Source organism: Callorhinus ursinus, unplaced genomic scaffold, assembly GCF_003265705.2.
Source record: "Callorhinus ursinus isolate GAN/ISIS: 27379988/994484 unplaced genomic scaffold, GSC_fseal_2.0 scaffold17, whole genome shotgun sequence".
NCBI classification, from domain to species: domain Eukaryota; kingdom Metazoa; phylum Chordata; class Mammalia; order Carnivora; family Otariidae; genus Callorhinus; species Callorhinus ursinus.
This window is the reverse complement of record NW_027397079.1, coordinates 28,840,775-28,863,504: the sequence shown is the minus strand read 5'-3', so window position 1 is coordinate 28,863,504 and position 22,730 is coordinate 28,840,775. Positions and strand designations below refer to the sequence as shown.

The following is a 22,730-nucleotide window of genomic DNA, read 5'->3' as shown; positions in this document are numbered from 1 at the left end:
CGAGGTGCTGGTCGGCAGGGTTAGTTTCTTCTGAGGCCTCTCTCCTTGACTTGCAGGCTGTCTTCTTCCCATGTCCCCACATGGTTTTCCCTCTCTGGGTGTCTCCTTGCCCAAATATCTGCTTCTCATATGGACACCAGTCATATTAGATTAGGGCCCCCTAATGTCCTCCTTTTAACTTAATTACCTCTTGAAAGACCCCACCTCCAAGCACAGTCACAGTCTGAGGTTCTGGGGTGGGGGGGTTAGGACTCCAACATAACAAATGTTGGGGGAGCACAATTCAGCCCACAACACAGGATTACCTTGAGACTTCAGTTATCCCACCTGGGGATGGATGGCCTGAAGGTAGGTCTCATCTAGGATGATAAGCAGTCCAGTACTTACCCTAGGCTTCTGAGATGCTCTCTATCTTCAAGTCACTTAGGATCTAGGTCTGGAGATGAGACATAATCATCACATTTGTTAAGTGAGAACCAAGCATTGCTCTCATTCTATGAGGCTAGGGGTTGAATTCTCTACATTGGGGTGGTACGGTAGATGAGAAGAAAGTTTAAGAAGCCCCTTTCTGGACTGTGGGAAGCCAGATAATTTTCTACGTACAGGTCAATGGAAGGTTTCCAGTTGGGAGCAGAGAAGTAAATCCTATTATGTCCTGCCCATAGGAAATGATGAACAGGCTTAATTCAAATTCCTGCTGTTCTATAAATGAATAAACAGACTCCAGCTTCTCTGTGGCTCATAAAAACTGGCCCAGAGTAAACACCTCTCTCTTCCCCTCCAAATCTTGACACATTAGCCACACACCTGAAGCCAAAACAAAAACCAATGATCGGATTTTCCCTGTGCACCGTATAACCTGAAATTACCGAATTTGACCAGTAGGTGGTGCTCTTGCACCAGCAAGGTAAAATTCCTTCCCTCACTCCCAGTGTGAAATGAGCCACAGGAGCAAAAGAAATAAATAAATTGATGATTCTTGGTGGATGCTTAAAACTGTAAGAAATTCAAGTGAGTCAATAAAAGTAATAAACTGCCCCTATTAGGATCTAAGATATAGAGGGTCTAGGGGGCTTATCAAGTCCCATATCTTGGCTGAGGCTTACAGAGTTCAGGCAGACACCTTTTCTCCCTCCTTGTTCTTCACTGTCTTGCATGTTCAGCAATCCCCAGCTTAAATATCTCTATCCTTAATCAGCTACAATGAGCCATGGAGGAAATTAAAAGTAATTTATATTCAGAAATGTTAAGACTGGGTCTTAACAGAAAACCAATTCATGAACCAGAATATCTCATCAACTTCCACATATTTTATTATTCCAGTTATTTTCTTAAAGCTTTCTGGAATGCCCACCCCTTCATATCCTTTGTTAAATGAAAAATAACAATTACTTTAGTACATCAAGAAATCTACCTGGTGCCTTTAAATATCAAAATTACCTAACCTCTCTCTCTGACCAAACCACTAGGCAACCTTCTGATTAGGCTTCCCCATAGCCTTCCTATATTGGTAAAGGATGAGATAGCTAACATTATTCCCACAGTGTATTAAGAACTATGCTAAATGCTATACTTCACGTAACTCTCCAACTAAGCCTATTTCTTCTTCTATAAAATGGTGTTAATAAATGAGGCTTATAGAGGATTGATTTGCTCAAGGTCACAGTGAAAGTTGTCAAATCCACGCTAATTCCGGAGTTCACGTCTCAGCAAGTCCTTCTCTGACCCACTTTGCAACACTCCCCACCACCTTCTCTGCTTTGTCCTCCTACCACTTATCACCATGTAACATTTAACTTGTTTTGTTTTGTCATTGTATCCCTAGCACCTAGAACAGTGCCAGGCACACTGTAGGTACTCCATATAATTTGTTAAATATTTACTTCCATCTCTGTCAACTTGGAAAAAGAGAGCCTGAATTTACCCTTGAAAGAAGGATCCACTTTGAGGTGGGGACACTCCAAATTTCTGAGGAAGAATAAGGGGTACACACTGGACCACAGTGATTTCACAAGTAGTGCCCAAGTAATGCTAGGGACATAGATCACCTCCTCTGGACACCCAACCACAGAGTCTGTCTTTTCCCTTGGAAATTTCTACAGCTACAACTAGGTGAACACAAATTATGTGTGCCAACCATTGTTCAATGATCTACATGCATTGAGTTTAATCCCGGCTACTTCTCGTGTTACAGATTGTCTAAATGAGTCTTGAAGTGTCTAATTTGTCTAAAGTTACACAGCTAGTAAATGGCAGAACTATGGACTTTATTGAACATATGCTGACCTACTAAAGTCCAGAGGAATTTATAAAGGGAAACTGTGCTACTGGTGCACACGGACACAGCTCACTCTCTGCCCCTGGCTCTTTTCGGCACCACAAAGAACTCCCGTGCATACATGTGAACACTCAGCCTGGACATTCAAGCCTTGTCCATAACGCCTACAAATAGCCATTTTTTGACCACTCTTCAGGCCACGAAAGGAGCAGAGTGAACCAAGGCCGGAGGCCCTTGGGGGCTCAGGAATGTTTAGGCCAGACACTCAGGTCCTATGTACTGGGAATGTAGTTTAGAAAAGGGGGGCAGATATGGGCTCCTCCAGATAAGCATGAGCCCTGCCCCCAAGGATTCCTCACCAGCACAGAAAAGGCAAGGGATGTCTTCCCATGAAGGCTCAGCCGCCAAGGAGTCTAGCGGGAGGCAGGGCATCGGACAACTGTCAAAGCAACTGGATAAGCCCCCAACCCCTCAGTCTCATGGAGTTCTCCCACCGGGGGAATGAAAATAATTTGGTCTACTTGTTCAGCGTCTCCTAGGTTCTTTGGAAGTCCAAAAGATCTGACACATCCCAGAAAACCCAGACCGACCTTCTCCCAGAGGTCCAGGCATCTCCCTGGAACCCTCCACACTCCTATCTTTGCCCTAGCTTTCCCTGATCCACGTGCTGGTCTCACCAATACGAGTCAGCGCTCTGGCCAGTGCTGTAAGTCCCTGCTCACCTGCCGGTCCTAGCCAGCAAGAGAGGCGGATGGAAGTTACACCTGGGACAGAGTGGAAGCAAACATATTGGTCTGCCATCATCCTGGGATGCCCTCTTACTCTAGTTTTAATTTATATATTTTTTATTTTTTTTTCTGCATGCCAGTCATTAACAATGATTATTACACCAAAAAGGCATTTTCATTACCCTCATGTGTATGTTAATGTTTTTATGAAAGTGTTATTTTTCTAATCTCTTATGAAGGAGGTTTCGTATAATCTTACAAAATCTGGAAAATAAAGAAAAATGTAAAACCTGATTTAATTGTGAAGGAAGCCTCCCCTAAGAAGGTGACTTCCCATACTGAGGTGCAGAACAGCATTTATGGCATAAATTCTCACCTTCCCCCATACTCTCGTCGGAGCAAAGGAAAGCACGGCAGCTTCCATCATTTATGTCAGCCCCATTCTGTCCAAGCGCCTCTAAGATAGCCTTCCCTACTTTCTGCAGCAATGGTGCAAGTAGGGGCCTCTTTCCCAATTTCATTCCCCACCCTGCACCTCTGTTCGGTCGGCTGAAACTGGAGAGCCCCTAGTGTGTGATGATGCTCCCTCCCACCGAAGGCAGAAACCGGAAAGCTGGTGGAGAGCTCTTTCTGGTACTTAGCAGAGATTATTACATCCCAAAGCTGGCTGATAAGAAATCTAACTAGAGACCATCTTTCTAGACAATTCTAAGCTCCCTGGAGACTTGGTGAAGAAAAACCTACAGATGACCTCACTTTTTAATTTTAGACCCTAAAGCCCCCAGAAGACTGGTGTCTCATATTGAGTGGAGACATCGGAAACAGAGTCAAGTGTGACCTTGACATTCGGAGCACAGGGTCTCAACTATGGATTTGTCAAACAAGAAACCAGAAAAACAAACAGGGGAATAGGAGTGGGAAAGCGGGGTTAGGGTGTCCCTTTCCCTTACTCACCAGGAGCATTTTCTTGCCTCTAAACAGTGTTAAGAGCTTAAAGCAGCAGCAAGCATCTTTTTGTCTATTTAGTTCCCAATTTGCTGTTCTATAGAAAGACCACATCTTCCAGGTACTGCTCTCCTAAAGAGGCCTATTATTGCTCACCAAGTTTCCCAGGGATAACCCCACTTGAGTCAGTGCTGAACTATTTCAGTTGAATAACACCATTCTCACATCCTGATCAAAAGTCCGTGAACAACCAGATTTGCTGACAGGTACACAATCAATTTTGCTTTATTTTTTTTTTAAAGATTTTATTTATTTATTTGAGAGAGAGAGAATGAGAGATAGAGAGCACGAGAGGGAAGAGGGTCAGAGGGAGAAGCGGACTCCCCGCCGAGCAGGGAGCCCGATGCGGGACTCGATCCCTGGACTCCAGGATCATGACCTGAGCCGAAGGCAGTCGCTTAACCAACTGAGCCACCCAGGCGCCCCAATCAATTTTGCTTTAAAGAGAGACTGTGTATGAATGTATATTTACAAGATTCCCCCGTTCTTTAACACCAATGGCCATTCCATTCAACAACATTTTGCTCCTATTTATATATAACAGCAGTCTCTAAAGACTGTATATTGCCAAGTAGTCTGGTGAAACTCTAACAGTTTTCTGTATGTATTTTTTTTTTTTTTTTTTGCAGATGAGGAGGAAAAATTTTTTTTAACCAAAATCCAACTGAAACTATAAGGATGGTACTCTGTAGAGTTTGTAATCTCTGATGTGATCACAGGGATGGGAGTTCTGTTTTAATTTTAAAAAACAATATAGAGGGCACCTGGGTGGCTCAGTTGGTTAAGCGACTGCCTTCGGCTCAGGTCATGATCCTGGAGTCCTGGGATGGAGTCCCGCATCGGGCTCCCTGCTCACTGGGGAGTCTGCTTCTCCCTCTGACCCTCTTCCCTCTCATGCTCTCTCTCTCTATCTCATTCTCTCTGTCAAATAAATAAATAAAATATTTTAAAAAAACAATATCGATTTAATTTAAAACAGAGATTATAAAAATGTAAATATCTGGCCCTTTCATCCCTCCCCTTCCACTCCCCTAAAATAATAAAAGTTAATCATTAGGAGTGTCTCAGCCAACAACTCTTTTATGCTCCTACAACCATACAATGGGGGAACAGGTTGAGGTATAAGCATAAACTTCTACTTTTTCTAACTGCCACCAAGGGTTAAATCTCCTTCCCTTGAGGTAGTGGATCGTTTTATATTTCAGCCTACATTCTGGGGCTCTCCATCCCTTTGGGGATGTTGGAATGGTCTCAGTTGAGTTTTCCATCTTCAATCACACATATGATTCAACGTTCCCCCGATCCCAGTTCACGCTAGACGGATGGCCGCAGCTATCTCCTCTAAATCACCTTCCTTTGGAGTTAGGGGAGGGAAGAAGAGGAGGAAAAACACAGTCCCATAACTGACTAGCAGAATTGCTTATTCCTTTTCGGTTCTGGTTGCTTCTCTAATTGACTGGCAGTTGCTCTGTCTGTTGGCAGATATCCAAACACCAGCTCTCTTCAGAGGTACATTAGTTGGTCCTTCTGAGGTCCTGGGGGCAGGGGTACCTTTCTCCAACCTCCCGCCAAATGTATTTTTGCTGCTAGGATGCCTGCACCATAGGTGGCCCTCTTCTAAGGGTACCCTAAGAATGGCCTTGAAAACCAGCTTCTTCCAGGAAGTCCACTCAACCCACAGGAAACTAGCACATTCTTGCTATGCCACATGATGATGGGCATGCTGGCCCTTTGGCATCTGCCGTCATAACCTCACTGTATCGAGCCCCAGGAGCATCAGATACTCTGCTGGACCAGGTCAGAGGATTTCAGAGAGAAAGTCACACTCCTTAATCTACTGCACTGTTCCAACACCTTCAGTCTTCTGGAAATAAGGATGGGAAGCCCAAGTGAAGAGCCTCCTTTCTCATGGTAAATTCTAGAGGAAAGGTTTGTTGCCCTCCACAAGCTGTGCTCCGTTGCAAACAAAGTTCTTCCTCTCACCCAATACTTGTCTTTCACAGAGAAGTACCAGTGCCAGTTTTCCTGAAAAGGTGCCATCGTACAAACAGCTAGAGACACTCTGAATTTAGCATTTTTTTAAAAATCAACTTTAAGTTTAGTCAAATTTAAAACAATAAGTCTCACATGCTTTGAACCCCAATTGGTTACATACTCATATATTGTGATCTTTTTTCCCACTCTTATATTCTGTTTACACAAAGGTAAGCAAATACATGTAGTATGCAAATACAGGATTCTAACCCTTCATGTTGTGCTGAAGGGTAACTGCCCAGGATGTGGTACACAGCAAATGCTTAATAAATGATGAGCTTTATGATTCCTTCATAGGGTCTCCTTTTCTTTCTTTCACACTGGTCATTTTTTTCTCATATCTTATAGAGTATATGATGTATTTTCTTCAAAATGTTTTGTTTGCTATAAGAAAATACTTTTTTTTGAGATGCTTTTTTGTTAATCCTTCATGGAGTAAATCTTCCCCTCTCTTAAGCATGGGATCCATGTTGTGTTTCCTTCTTCTATTTGTTCTTCCTTTATGAGGCCAGTCTATTGCCTCGCAGCCTATGAATGCAAACGCTTACTGAATGAAGAAGTATTGAATAAATGAGTACGTATTTCTCAATAATCCTTTTGAGTTAGAAAATGAAGCTGGATGTAAGGCTGAAGTTTCATTAATTTTCTGAAAAATAACGAAAGCTCTGGGTTTAATGGATACCAATATTAATACTAACCTTAGTATTAATAGTAAACAAAATGTTAGATCTTTTTTCATTCTTTCACAAATGAAATTTGTTGGCATAGAATTTTATGCAATAACATGTTTTTTAATTCTTATTAAATATTCCAATAATGTTTCAAACTTGGTAGGATTTCAGCTTTAAAAGAACAGGCATATGCTAATTTTTCAATGATACATTTTAAAATGGAGCCACAAGAATAATGTTACTCTAAAAGCTAAATTATCCCAAGTATTTCAGATGCTTACACTATCAAATATAAACCTATTATTCTTTAACCCTAAAATATTACCGAAGTTTTAATTTACTTCATACTCTAATTTCTCATTTCTTCCAAGGTTTAAACACATTTACCTAGTAAGGATGTCTGTACGTTATCCCAGATGATTTTTGGGTTGCCTTCCCAAGAAAAACTACATGGCACCTTTTCAGGTAGCTGAGATCCTGAAGTTTGCAGCTCCCCTCATGACTGCAGTGAACGCTCTTTGGTGTTTTTGTTAGTTTTGCATTTCTTTGCTTCCCATAAGACAGATAAATGTCTAGTTAGCTCTAAAATGACTGTACAGTCATGCTATTGGATTTTTCATGTTCTTGGTTACTTCTATTGCAACCTCTCTGAACAGGAAGAATCCTATATTCTTTTCTTATTCTAACTGGTAGGATCACAGGCTTGTGGGGGTTTTTTTTGTTTGTTTTTGTTTTTTAATTCTAAATAACTGTCAGGGCGTCGTCTGACTCCGTGGTCAGAATTCCAAATGATAATACAAGAGATAGTAATTAATACCTTGTGGAGGAGATAGCATAAGACAAATACCCTAAAAGAAACTCCTTATTTTTGAGAATGAAGCTGAGGCAAACGAGGCCTGGCAGAGCTGAAGAATGATGATACGCCCGCGAAATTAAAGTCCAGTTCATCAGTTCTTAGTACTCTGTGCTGTACTGAGTCATTTGGTACCAGACACTTGAACCTGGTGATCAGGCAGAACACAGCAGCGCCTCCCCAACGCCCTCAGGTGGTAGGGAGCGCGCCCTGGTGGTAGGAAGTGGTAGAGAGCACACCCTGGTGGTAGGAAGTGGTAGGGAGCGCACCCTTGTGGTAGGAAGTGGTAGGGAGTGGGACGGGGTGGGGAGGGCGGAGGATATGTAAATTCTACACGGAATGCATGCGAAATGCGGAACCTGGAGATTTAGAAGCCTGCTCCTCCACCAAGGAGCATGCTGCTTTGTCGTCTACTTTGTGAAACTATCTCTATGAGCCTCCACATCCTTCGCCATTAAAAAAATTTTGTATCTTTTATGTCTGTTGGCCGGGGGGCGGGGGGGTCTATCAATCATAGGTACTGTGGTGACCAGTGCACATTGGAAGTTAAAAACAAATAAAAAACCCTTATTCAAACAGGTTTAACCTAAGTAATGGGAATTTAATGACCCGTGTATATGAAATACTCAAAGATAGTCTGACTTCAGGATGGGCATGAACTAGTAGCCCCACAATATCACCAACCTGATTTCCTACGGTTTCTACTCTGCCTACCTCAGTGTCAGCTTCACTAAACAATGATTCCTCAGGGTCCTAAAATTGCTCCAAAACTCCCAAGGTCCATGCTTCCTCATTAGTATCAGCAGGGGAAAAGAGAACATATTTGTTTCAGAATTCCCGTAAGAAGTCCCGAGATTCACTCTCATTGGAATAATTTAGCCAGATCCAAATACTGTGGCCAAAGACTAGCTTAGATGAGGTCACAGGTGCCAATACCATATCCAAGTTGGAATTTTTCTCCTTGGAACCAACTCAAACATAAATCAAGAGCCATGTATGCTGACAGGCCTAAAGTCCATACAAAATTATGACCAAGACAAAAAAATAATAATTCTCTCTCTCCCTCTGGCTATGTATTTGGCATGAGATTATACCATATTTTTTTAAGAATTCTGTAATTTATTTTTTTTAAGTTGTTTATTTATTTATTTATTTATTTATTTATTTGACAGAGACACAGCGAGAGAGGAACGCAAGCAGGGGAAGTAGGAGAGGGAGAAGCAGGCCTCCCGCAGAGCAGGGAGCCCGATGCGGGGCTCGATCCCAGGATTCCGGGATCGTGACCTGAGTCGAAGGCAGACACTTAACGACTGAGCCACCCAGGCGCCCCTATACCATATTTTATTTTAAGAATGTTCAAAGCAGAGCTGTAAAATAGAAAAACTGTATGGGATTTAATCAGCTGAGTAATTCATAAGTACATCTATATAATAAAATACTACGTCAGCAGTTCTCAATCTCCTATATCTCAAAATTCCTTTATATTCTTAAAAATTATTGAGGACCCAAAACAGCTTTTGTTAATGTGGGTTATATCTATCACTATTTACCATTTTAGAAATTAGAACTGAGAAATGTTTAAGAAATGTTTATTAATTTTTTAAAAAAGGCAGCAGTAAATCCATTACATGATAACATAAATACATTTTACAAAAGTATCCCCCACAAGATAGAAGAATGGCATTGTCTGACTTCACAGAAGTGGCTGGATTCTCAGATCTGCTTCTACATTCAATCTGCTTCTAACATTCAGCATGCGTTCTTTTGGTCGACATATATGAAGAAAGCGTGACCTTAAACAGGTATGTAGTTGGAAAAGGGTGGAGTGTTTTAATAGCTCTTCCAGATAATTGTAGACATTCTTCTTTGAAACTATACCACAACTGGACACCTGTAGTTTCTTAAAGACTGGTTGCAGTGTGCAATCTGAAACCATATAAACAAATGTTTTCATACCATGCTACATTAAAATCCATTGGACTGTTGTGCGGTTTGCATGAATCTTTTACTCATGCATGATTTTATAAGATCATGTATTAGTCATGTAGAAAATATTAGTTCACTGAGTTGTGCAGATCTTCTAATTGTTGACAATATCATTGTAAGATGTCCAAAAATATTGTTAATCGTATGAACAATATCTCATTAGAAAAGCCTTTATATTATGGGAAGCTATCAAACTCCTGGCAGCAGACACAAGTTTTCCAAAAGTACAAATTCTGCCAGAAATCTCAAATTTTATCATTGCCAACAAATAACCATCAGTTTTCCCTGAAGTGATAAGATGGCTTCATTCAATTTTATCCACCAAATGCCCAAGTCTCAACAACCAATCATGGTTTTCTATCAGTCATTCTTTTCAGTAAAAAATGATATGCCATGGAAAAAGAACTAATTCAATTCATAATTCAAACAATCAAACAGGAGCCTTTCCTGGAGACAACCATCATACTTTGGTACAGAGCAGAAGTGTTTTATACATACTTGCCATTCCATCACATAGAAGATTGAAAAGATGTGTGTTTAAAGACTGAGAATTAATGAAATCAATAATTTGGTGTCATTGCCTTGATTTGCACTTAAGTACCAGTGGTTTTACCCACGACTGCTTTGCACCCTCAGGGCAAATAACATAGGACAAAAGGCAAATAATATCTTGGTATTATGAAAATAGTTTTGCCTTTGCAAATTCCCTGAAGGAGTCTCAAAAACTCCTAAAAGTCTGCGGACCACACTTTGAGAATCACTGTAAAGCCACCAAAAAAGATTCTGTGGAAAACAATTTAATGACATGGAAAAAAAATGTTCATAATATATTCAAGTGAAATATAAATATGAGCCTCTAATTCTACTTCTAGAAATAATCTAAAATAGAAAAAAAAAAATCACCAATAGAAAAGTGATTATATAAAATATAGTACATTCACCATATAGAATGGTAGGTAGCTATGAAAAAAAAATGAGACAGACCAATATATACTGACATGGAAAGTTCTTCATGACATATTAAGTGAAAAGAGTCTGTTGCAGAAAATTGCATATAGCATGATCTAATTCACTTTAAAAAATAGGAATGTATGTGTAGATATATATGCAAAAGCATGTAAATGCATAAGGAATGATTAGAGAACTTTAAGTCACATATTTAAAAGGAGCTACCTTCTGGAAAGGGAATGGTAAAGAGATGTAGGAAAATGGGAATACAAGGAACTTTTGTGTTTTAACTTAAATGTTTTACAAAGAAAATACATTCATGCATTATTCATGTATCACACTAAGAGAAGCAGTGAATACAGAGGCTTAGCAGGCTACACAGAAGGGGTTAACTGATTATCTGCTGATAGAACGACTGGTGATTTTTATTTTCTTTTTTTTTTATCTCTCCAAATTTTCTAGTTCTTCTACAATATTTCTTCTTTATTAACCGCTATTTTTAGTTACAAAAATGTCAGTTAAAGGCCATATGGTGAACTGGTTAAAGTGATATTAACTATGGTTTACCAAACTCAGTATCAGAGTACGGGTTTCAATACAGAAGTCTACTATGTGCTACATAAAGAGGTTAGAATCAAATCCCAACATCCTCAAAAACTAAAAGCCCTCAAGGTAATTAAGTAAATAAAAGTAAAATATATATATATATTTGTAATATTCAGTATGAAGGAATTTAGTATTTGCAAAATAACAGAAATAGCATACAAAATACAAAGTACATAGTTGCCTAGTCAAGTTGGTCTCCTTTGTTATATTATTTTTCCCTACTTGCACGGAACCCAGAATGTTTCATTTTCAACGGTCTGGTCCACTAATACCATTTATCAATGTGTGTAAGAGTTTCTTGTAAGGATACGTAAGGACAATAAGTAAAAATAACTATGCTTCCTTCATTCACAAGAAAGAATTCTGGTAATAGATGAAGATTTTCTATCACACTGGTAATCATCATACAACTACCACCAGTCCATTATTTGTATCAAATCAGCACCCCTTAAATTTTCCAAACATACTGTTGAAATAAAAAAGATTAGAAAAGAGAGCAGTAACACAGTTTCTTAAAGCAATCTTAAAGGAGACCAATTTATTATTCTATTCTATGATGTACTCACGCAGGCTCTCAGCAGACTCAACTTTAGTAAACTGCACAAGGCTGTTTTACAGCTGTTGAACAAATGGGTTAGTTTTACTTTTGAGATTAGAACACTTTGTAAACTGAAGTATCGGCCTCCACTATTTTCAAAAAATGAAACACAGTGCCCCTCTTATAATACAGCAAGACACACACAATTCCTCTGGCAATTGCCAGGTTAACTAAAAAGACCTTTCTTTTTTGGTTTGGCCATTGATTTCTTGCTGGTGTCAGCTAAAGTCTCATTGTCTTTGGCAAACCACTCAGGTAATTTTCTCTCTGAGGTTACAGATGCAGGCTGTAGGAAAGAAACAGGAAAAGAAATATTTGTCACGTTGAAAATGTATGTCAGTTGTTAAGAAGTAACACAGGTTACAGTATATACACCCACCACCCTTCCCTTGCTGAATAAAACAAAATAGTGAGAGCCACAGAATTTATTTCTGGATCAAAAAGTAAATAAAAGAGAGACAAAAATCACTGTATTGTTTCTTTAGGCCATTACCTGCCATCTTGTTATCTGTTCTCAGGAACTCAAGTGTACGCACTCATTTGAGAAGGTAAGAACTGGATGTTATTTCAGATTTATATCTCATGTGTATTTGGTTGGGGTTGACCAAAATGGTTAATTTAATGTTCTGAGGAAGGCATCTGCTTAGGTGCACACACATGCACATATATACACCCACACATACACACACACAGACACGCACAGACACACACAAAATCACAGAGGTATTTGAAAAAACATATACTTCTGTGTCTCCGATGGCTGACTGACTAGCAGAGTGATCCAAACACTACCAGTGCCTTGCAGAGTTGCTGGGACATAACAAATACTCAAAAAACGTTCACTGAATAAATGAAAAAAATTCTGTTTTTTGTCTCAAAGACTCTTTTGAGAATCTGCTAAAACCTGGAGATCCACTTCTAAATATACACATACATAATACTTTGCACAATTTTAGAGGACTTATATGCACCAAACGAAGCCTCAGAACCCTAAGTTAAAAGTCCCTGAAAAAAATTTTTTAAGAACCCAAAGGCAGTGGTTGTGTATTATATGATCTGCACTTGAAAAAAATAAAATAATATTGAGTTATGTTCCATAAGCATAAAATGGTATTAATTAGTCTTATCTCAGTTTGACCACAGAGCCTCAAACTAACATAACAGACAAATCATTCTAACGCAAATACACCTTGGAATCCAGCGGAGCTAATTCAGTGACTGGAACTATCCGAAGGACTTTATGCTAAGGTGACCTCAATCTAAGTTATAATAGGTCTATTAGCTTAAGGTAAAAGGTATTATTTATTCAATTTCAAGAACAAAAATTCTATATATAGTTCACCAATTACTTGCCATGTTTTATTATGTTTTCTATGTTGAAAAATGGTTTCAAAAGATTTACGGGTGGGACAAAGAGTAAAAGATCCTTAGCGGAAAACTGTGAAACCTTGTATTCAGAAAAGGTAAAAAAACAAAACAAAAAAAAAAAAACTACTAGCTATTTCGGCTTAATTAAAGAAATCCAATGAAGAAGAAAGAGCTATTCACACTTTAGCGAAAGCTAAAGAAAAGGCAGGCTAAGGATAGCAAATTTCCTCACAGGGAAGAGAAGTCCAGAACACGTTCGATTTATATACACTGTATGACACGGTGTTTGACTCAGAAACAAATACTGGGGGTACAAAATGGCACAGACAAAAGGCATTTGGGCAGAGATAAAATTGGTCCAGAAATATTTATTCCTCCCATAGATCTTATTATCACAATCCCTTGCAGGCTACCGTTGCTTGCAATTACAGTTTGAACGCCTATGTGCATTTGGAGGAAGGAAATCAGTTAAGATGATAACAAAAGCAAAACAGACCATGACATCTGAACAGGAACAGAGCAGAGGAAAAAACCCTAAGTCTTGTAGCTGAATACCATGGAATAAATAGGGACTGCCAAACAAGACAGAACTAAGTTCGAGAACTAACCGAGTCACTTGCCAAATGTATGGCCTTATGAATGTTATTTCAGCCTCAGTTTCTTCACACAGAAAATGAGAATAACAGTACCTCACATCACTGGATTACCTGGAGAGTCAAATGAGAATATCTGCAAACTATCAAAACACATTCTGATTTATTCTTGGCATTCATTAATTAGTAGCTAACATCATTTAAAATGTTTTATCTTCTATATTTCTACAAAATATGATCTTCAGCATTTACCATACTATTCTAATAATGATCTTGTTTCATTGAGAAAGACAGAAAATAGTTACTTACACTGGAGTGTACCTTTTGAGTCTCAACAATAGGTATTTGGAGAGACTTTATGAGAACTGAGGCACCTAACAGAAACAGTGCCTTTCAGTGACAACTTCCTTCATCAGCAGACAACTAAAATTCCCAGCAATCATAATAAAATTTTCAGGGGGTATTTATCTTTTTGATACTCCAAATTCTATTAACAAATATTATCATTAAGTTGAGAATACAAAACATTAACTCATTTGTTGAGTATATGTGAGCATAATATATAAGTAAATAGAGAAATATGTATGTTATATTCACATTTAATTTCATCTAAACTAAGACAAATCTAAAAATAGTAATTATCAAGTTGGATGTAGCTATCACGAAAACTACTTTATTAATTTAATTTTACCTGTAAATGAGAATCTGTAAATAAATCTGTTTCTGAATCACTGGTTGGCTGATTCCAAGAAGTTGGTCTTAGGGAATTTCTGTGACTCTCATCTTTTGGTGAAAAATCACAAGGACGTTTTCCATCAACCTTTAACATTGTTATAGAACACAAAATAGTTAGAGCATGCACTATTCTCTTAGAGAACAACAAAAAACAAAAACTATGCCTAAAGAAGCAAAGCTTAAGAAAATTCTAATTGTTCTGATATACTAAATTTTAACAATAATTATAATAATATTATTCATAAGGCATTTTTTCTGAGTATCTCAAAACAGTTTGTAAATAATATCGTACATTTTAATTTATAATGAAACTTAGTGGCAGGGCAGGAAATATCACATACATTCTCTCTTAGGCAGCGAAGAAAAGGAGGAAAAAAGTAATTTTTTTTTATGATGGTGGTGGAAGCAGCAGCATAGTTTTTTAATCTCTCTGAAGCCCACCATTAAAACAGAATTGACAGGAAAACCCAAAACTCATAATCTACATTTACAATGAAACTAAGTTTAAACGTATCCCAAGGAAATCCAAACTCTGGGCATGTGAGGCTAAACCACCAACAGCCATAAGACCTGCAGAGTACCACTTACGTACGAGAGAAAGGAGAAGCAAGCAGTGAGGTACCTGAGAACAGAAGAACCCCAAAGTAGCCCACAGGTAGACATCAGAAACCATGGTAGATTAATGTGAAAACAGCATCTGAAAATGGGAGGGCTTCTGCCCAACCCAATAGCAAATGACTTATAAGGAATGGTGTCTTCAATGGTTAACGCAACTGGTCCCTGTGAAAGCTCCTGACCAGCTCTAATGCTGCCTTCTGGGAGAACTGCTGGGGTGAAATCAAATCAAGCAGTTCAAGTAAAATAGAGACAAAGGGAAGAGGAGCAGAGGAGTATATCTCATAAACTAAGTTTCCATATTTTGAACAATTACACAAAATACGAGAAGAGAGAATTCTGTGAAGTTGGGAAAAACTACCTTGAAACATGCTTTCTTTTGAAAGTGCAGGAAAACTAATTTCTCATGAAAATGAACAACAGGAAAGTATTAAGGTCAAATGTGACACCAGAAGACTTGCTAAGGTACAGAATAAAACTGTAGCCTCTTAAAGTGAGTTGAAAAATATTAAGAAAATTATTCAAAACATGAAAGAACATCATAAATCAGTATCAGAAAAATTCAAAATAGAGGAGAAAAGTTCAGCTAAGAATTAGAAGCAAAAGGGGGCAGCTGGGTGGCTCAGTCATTAAGTGTCCGCCTTCGGCTCAGGTCATGATCCCAGGGTCCTGGGATCAAGCCCCACATCAGGCTCCCTGCTCCACGGGAAGCCTGCTTCTCCCTCTCCCACTCCCCCTGCTTGTGTTCCCTCTCTTGCTGTGTTTCTCTCTGTCAAATAAACAAATAATATCTTAAAAAAAAAAAAAAAGAATTAGAAGCAAAAGGAAAAATGTATAGAAGTGAACACTAAACTATGAGGAACATAGCAATAAACATAACAGATTCTGTCCAGAGAAATAAGAGGTGAAAAAGAAGATGAAGAAAATTTTAAATTAAAGAGAAATGGAAAACTAGAAAGAATTCATGGAAAGTGACAAATATTGCAGCTAGGCAAAGAAGATCCAACATAGAGATAGTAGAAGTCCCTGAAGAAGAAATATAAAGCAATGGGACAAATACTAAAAAGTAAAATTTAAGACTTTCCAGAAATTTAAAAAAAAATTATGTACTTAAAGAACCCACTGTGTACCTGCATATTTTGAATCAAAACTACCAATATCAAGACAGAATCTTTCTTCATTAAACATAGGCATGATTGAGTTTCTATCTTAATAGCAATCACAAGAGATGTAAAATTAACAATGCATCAACAAATACAAAGAATTTGTTTTGACATTATTCTTTATCAGAAGCCTCATATTCATCTGGTGAAACAGACTAAGAGATACAATCCAGGTCAGTAGAGAAAATGAATGTTAACAGGAAAGATCTGAAACCAGCCCTCCAACAGACTCTACAGTATTCAAAGCAGCTTTCTATACTTGGGAGGCAGATGAAAGAAAAATACTTTGGCTGGTTCACTCATCTCTTAATCTACTTCCTACCCCCAATATCCTTGTTCCCCTAAATGGCAGGGGGGGTGCTAAATCCAGTAGGCTCAGCACGACTTCTACCCACCCACCTGCCCCAAGAAAATCTCCCCACTCTGTTGTCAGCATTTGATGTTAATTCAATAAAGGGAAAAGCCAAATGCTAATATGTGATTAAAATAACATTTCATATAAATGTGCATCAATAATCAGAAAAAAGTAACAAGTTTCACCTTTTCCTTTAGTGATAAGTAGAAGTTGGTAAAAAAACAACAACAAGGTTTTAGGCACCTGGTATAGATTTCAGAAATAAAAGGCTGAGAATAGAAGCCAAATTTCACTGTCACCACCCAACATATATTTTCTTTAATATCCTTCCCACAGCTACTTCAATTGTCTAAATAATGTAAAGAACTCCAATTAATCAAATTTCATTAGGTTATCTAGGATATGTCTATATACAAACCTAACTGAAGTACAGAATTTAAAAAGACCAGTTCCTCTTATTTTTAAGCTATTGAGAAAATGGGTTTAACTCCTGGAAATCCTATAAAGACTACCTTAGAAATGGAATGGAATCCCTAATGCACTAATATATAAATACTAGCAAACACCTACTACCATGCTCAATTTATGATCTAGAAATTAAAATAATTTTTTAGTTAATTATTAGTTTTTACAACTTTTATCATGGAGTCATATAATTTTAGATCTGGAAGATACTGAAGGTTAAATTTTCAAATTTATACAATCATTTAATAGAATCATTTTCAAAGAATAGTTATCTCATACAACATACAGAGCAATAATTTCCAAAGCATTTAATTTTAATAAAACTAAAATAATACTAAATAATATTAAATTCATGGTCTTTCTCAGAAATATATATATATGGTATATACTCAGGACAATTAGCAACAATTATCCTTGTACCTAAGAGATTCAGTATGACAGGAACAGAGCATGATGAATGACAGAATGTTAGACAAACTAGTTTTGGGGGTATTTAAAATGGAATTCATTTTCATTTTTATAAACTACATAAATTGCCATATGCTCAAAGCTAATATTAACTATGTCTATGAAAGAAAAAGAATTTCCAGGTTATATATATATATAATCAGTATGAGGTAGAGGTAAAATTTAAGCTGACATTCCACACAAAAAGCTAAATAGATGGGCTACATTTCCTTTTCTGTTGTTTAAAAAAAAATCACTTTTCTCAGATGAGATTTATGAAAAACAAAGGAAATAGAGCACAGGTTTTAAAAAGTAACTTTATATCAGAATTTATAACAGTTTAAAAAATACAGCATTTTAGTGTTAGAATATGCAAATTGAACCAACAATGTATGAAAATTCTACATATAATTAACACCTCGGTATTAGCACCTACTTCTTCCCTGCTTCTCTTAGAACTTAAACAGCTCTCTTCAGAGTTGGGGAAATCTCTCTTTCTGTTGGAAGCACATGAAAGCTGGTCTAAGAGTCTGTTGTCACAGTCTTTTTCCAGGATCTCAATCGCCATGTGGATAAGGTAGGTGTCAATGTTTTCAGGAACCAGCTTTCTAATTAGTTCAAATTTATTTATATCTGTAAAGGATGAAAAAAATAAGAGTTAAAAATAAATTACACAGAACATTTTAGAAAAATCTATGAGCTGGGAATAGTGAAATATTTTTAGAAAGGAAGGAGAAAGGTGTCCGAAGAAAACGTTCCTTTTTCAAATGCCTATAGCCCTATAAACAGAAATGAAGTAAAAAGCATGTTCTCCCCTCACCCCTCACCACCTGCAGCCCTTGCCTCCAAGACTTAAAGTCAGGTCAATGCCATTGACTCTGCATAAATGATGTTTCAAACTGCTTTTTGTGAGGTGCCCTGAGAACCAAAACCACCCTTCACAGAATTGTTTCTAAATGAATTATGCTTCAAATTCCAAATACCTATTACAATTATTTTTTTAATAGAACTTATTCTTAAAATAGAAGCTAATCATGAAGTGGGGGAAATTGGAGGGGGAGACGAACCATGAGAGAGGATGGACTCTGAGAAACAAACTGAGGGTTCTAGAGGGGAGGGGGTGGGGGGATGGGTTAGCCTGGTGATGGGTATTAAAGAGGCACGTACTGCATGGAGCACTGGTGTTTTACGCAAACAATGAATCATGGAACACCACATCAAAAAAAAAATTAAATCCCCACAATTCTGGCTGGAAAAAAAAAAAACAGAAGCTAATCACACTTGTAAATAAGATGCTAATAAAAAAAAGATCCTTTCAGTGGATATTGTAGCATAACAAAACATATCAATTATTTAAAATGCATATTAACTAAATGAGTTTTCTGGGAAAGAAATCACTTATTTTCACAATCAAGAAATGTTTAATTTTTGTAACTCAACACAACTGATTCCGACTGTGTGTCTTCACACCTTTTACAAATTATTTAGCAATCTCCTACAGACCACTACTTATGTCTCAAACACACCAACAACACATTCATCTGGAATGCTCTAGAGTATCATAAAACTAAGCAGCAATAAAACTGGTATCAAACATTTCTGACACCCAATTCAAATTAACAATCAGAGTCCAGATATTTTTAAATGCCACCCTGAAAGGGTGGTCTTTCAATTATTCCATTTTTCAAGGTTTATATTCTCCTTTCTTCCAAAGATCTTATCTTGCTACTCCTGAACCTCAAAAAAACCTGCAGTTAAATTAAAAAACAAAACAAAACAAAAAAACAAACAGAAAACCCAACAGTGGGTGTCTGGGTGGCTCCGGGTCCTGGGATCAAGCCCCAGGGAGCCTGCTTCTCTCTCTCCCCCTGCCTGTGCTCTCTAGCATGCGCTATCAAATAAATAAAATCTTTAAGATTTTATTTTATTAATTTGTCAGAGAGAGAAAACAAGCAGGGGGAGCATCAGGCAGAGGGAGAAGCAGGTTCCCTGCTGAGCAAGGAGCCCGATGCGGGACTCCATCCCAGGACCCTGGGGTCATGACCTGAGTCGAAGCCAGACGCTTATCAGACAGCCACCCAGGTGTGCCAATAAATAAAAACTTTAAAAAAACAAAAAAAACAAACAAAAAAACATACCAGCAAGAGAAGGTTACTTTACCCAGCTAATAGAAACTAGGACCACGGGGGTATATATTTATAGCCTGTACTCTTTGCTACTTTAAAGTGTTAAGATGTAAAACTGATCCTAATCAAAATCTTGGAAAATAAGATTACCTCTAAATGTAATAAAATTAGCAATATGATTACCATATCTATCAACCAACTAAAATTCTATTTGTCCTTCAGTCATTATGCCATCCAAATACCACAGAAATTTGGCTAATTTTACTACATTAATTTCTTAATGGCTGAGGCGTCTTCTTTTGTATGTGTCTATCAAAACTTACTTTGAGTTCCCTTTCATTTGTCTTCAATTTTTCTTTGAAAATAAAATGTTCCAAAGAACATTATATTACAGATTTTTTTCCTTATTTCTAGATTCTTAGAAGTGGGATTGCTAGTTCAAAGGTTAAACACGTTTTATATGTTTTGATAGGTATTGCCAAACTACCTCGGTAATTGTGCTTCTGATACAATGAGCACTAACCACATGTAGCTACTAAGCACCTGAAATGTGACTAGTGTGGCTAAGAAACTCAACTCATTTAAGTAATCCTAATTAATTTAAAATTAAATTTAAAAACTGATACTTGAAAAAAAATACTTGATTCAGTTATTGGAAAAATTTTAAGTTATGTTTGGAACACATCGAGTAGCTTCATCTACTTTATTCAATTGTAAATTTTATGAAAGCTAAATATCAATCAAGTATTTTCAATTAAAATTTAGCATCAGAACTGAGATATGCCATAAATGTAAAATACATTCCTGATTTCAAAGGCTTAGCACAAAAAAATACACAAATACCTCATTAATAATTCTATATTGATTATATGTTGAAATGATAACATTTTAAATATTTTGGGTTAATTAAATTATATCATTAGAATTAATTACATCTGTTTATTTTTGGGTTTTTAATTTAATTTTTTTTTACTTTTTGATTTTTAAATTTATTTTTATTTAGGGAGAGAGCGCACTGAGGCACTTGAGTTGGATAGAGGAAGAGGGAGAGGGAGAGAGAGAATCTTAAGCAGACTCCACACTGAGCGTGGGACCAACACGACGCTTGATCCCAGGACCCTGAGATCATGACTTGAGCGGAAACCAAGAGTCAGAGGCTTCGACTGAGCTACCTAGGTGCCCCTATTTTTTTTACTTTTTTAATGTGGCTTATAGAAAATTTAAAATTACATACTGTGGAGAACATATAGACTTGTTGAATCTCTATGTTGTACATCTAAAACTAATGTGTGTCAACTATACTTCAATAAAAGAATTTGTTTTAATTTAAAAATAAAATAAAATTGCATATATGGTTTGTATCGTATTTCTTCTTGGATAATGCTGCTCTAGAAAAACCATACAAATTTTCCTGTACTCTAGCCAACTAACACAACTACATTATATTAAATTCATCTTCTTCTACGGGTACTTAAACACCGGCTAAATAAACTATACACCCTTAATTTCATCACGCTGTAAATGTACATTTTACAAGCCAATTTTCTGGAAACATAGTTCAGTAATCTGGAACTATCATAGCATTATGGGTTCAATGAATTATTTTGAAAGGAAAAATGAGATATTTTATTCCATCATAACAATCTGTTTCTAAAATCAGAATGTCTTCTTTTCATAAAATTATGATGTATAACATTTGCTTATGGTTTTAAACCACTGTTAATGATTTAATAAGTGTACAGTTATTGTACTATAATTTGAATATAATTTCTAGATATAATTAGAAAATCCATATATTCATTTACACATTTCTGTAAATCCTTTATATTTTTACCTTAACGTCATCCTACAATATACATATGCAAAAAAGGGGCATCTAGATTAAAGATACATCATCTGATTCTGTCCTCGCCTTCCAGGCAAATAAGTGCTGAAAAAATTTCTGTTGGAGAATAATGAACACTGGCTGCACTCCTTCAGTGCTTTAAAAGAGATCATATTACTCCTGTTTTTGTGGCAGGTCCCTTGGAAGCCACCCTTAGTTTTCCAGTTACATGCACATAAAGAATGGAAGAATGAAATTATTCAAAATATTACCCAGACACCTCACTACATGCCTTGCTTAATTAATTTATTTTTTTTAAGATTTTATTTATTCATTTGACAGAGAGAGAGACAGCAAGAGAGGGAACAGAAGCTGGGGGAGTGGGAGAGGGAGAAGCAGGCTTCCCGCGGAGCAGGGAGCCTGATTCTGGACTCGATCCCAGGACCCTGGGATCATGACCTGAGCCGAAGGCAGACCTTTAATGACTGAGCCACCCAGGAGCCCTGACTTGCTTAATTTATTATTGAGCATAGTTAGAATTTCAACTCCATAAAAGGTTAAAATTATATAAACATGGATAAACTTAAAGATTAAAAAGTTATAGAATTTCTTTAGATATTAAATTACAAGGACAAAACCTACTTAGCAAATAAGACAGCATGAAAATAATATATATGATTTCTCAATTCACATATAACTCTATTTTCAGGTATGAGATTATACCATAACAAAACACAGAAAATTCTCAATTTAGAATTTTGCAAAATTTAAATGCCAATCAAACTTGTTCATTAAAACACCAAATTATGTGATATGGGTACAATTAAATAAAAAAATAAAAATAACATATCTGAATCATTAATGAAGTACATCTTCATTTCTTATTAGAATTTATAACTCAATAATGTTTTGTCGAATAGGAGAATAGTATTTTATCAAGGAAAAACAAGAATTCAAAAGTAAAATTTCACATCAATAAATGTTATCTTACACACTATAAATGTACAATCAAAAGAGAATTTAGAGAGGCTCCTGGGTGGCTCAGTCGTTAAGCGTCTGCCTTCGGCTCAGGTCATGATCTCAGGGTCCTGGGATCGAGCCCCGCATCAGGCTCTCTGTTCCGCAGGAAGCCTGCTTCTCCCTCTCCCACTCCCCCTGCTTGCGTTCCTGCTCTCGCTATCTCTCACTCTGTCAAATAAAATAAAATAAAATAAAATAAATAAAATAAAATAAAATAAAATAAAATAAAATAAAATAAAAAAATAAAATAAAATAAAATAAAATAAAATAATAAAATAAAATAAAATAAAATAAATAAAATAAAATAAAAT

The 22,730-nt window shown here is 36.9% G+C and overlaps 1 protein-coding gene across 8 annotated transcripts in view; it reads right to left on the bottom strand.

Annotated features, from left to right (window-relative positions):
* Positions 1-9,141: 9,141 nt before the first annotated feature.
* Positions 9,142-22,730, bottom strand: part of WRN (WRN RecQ like helicase) — a 147,975-nt gene continuing 134,386 nt past the window's right edge. For all 8 annotated transcript variants that reach the window (XM_073902423.1, XM_073902424.1, XM_073902425.1 and 5 more), the window contains 3 exons: positions 17,885-18,081; positions 14,360-14,488; positions 9,142-11,993 (listed from right to left, as the gene is read on the bottom strand). In XM_073902423.1, coding sequence (XP_073758524.1) covers positions 11,874-11,993; positions 14,360-14,488; positions 17,885-18,081 — 446 coding nt within the window. In that variant the 3' untranslated portion in view covers positions 9,142-11,873. The remainder of the gene's footprint in view (positions 11,994-14,359; positions 14,489-17,884; positions 18,082-22,730) is intronic.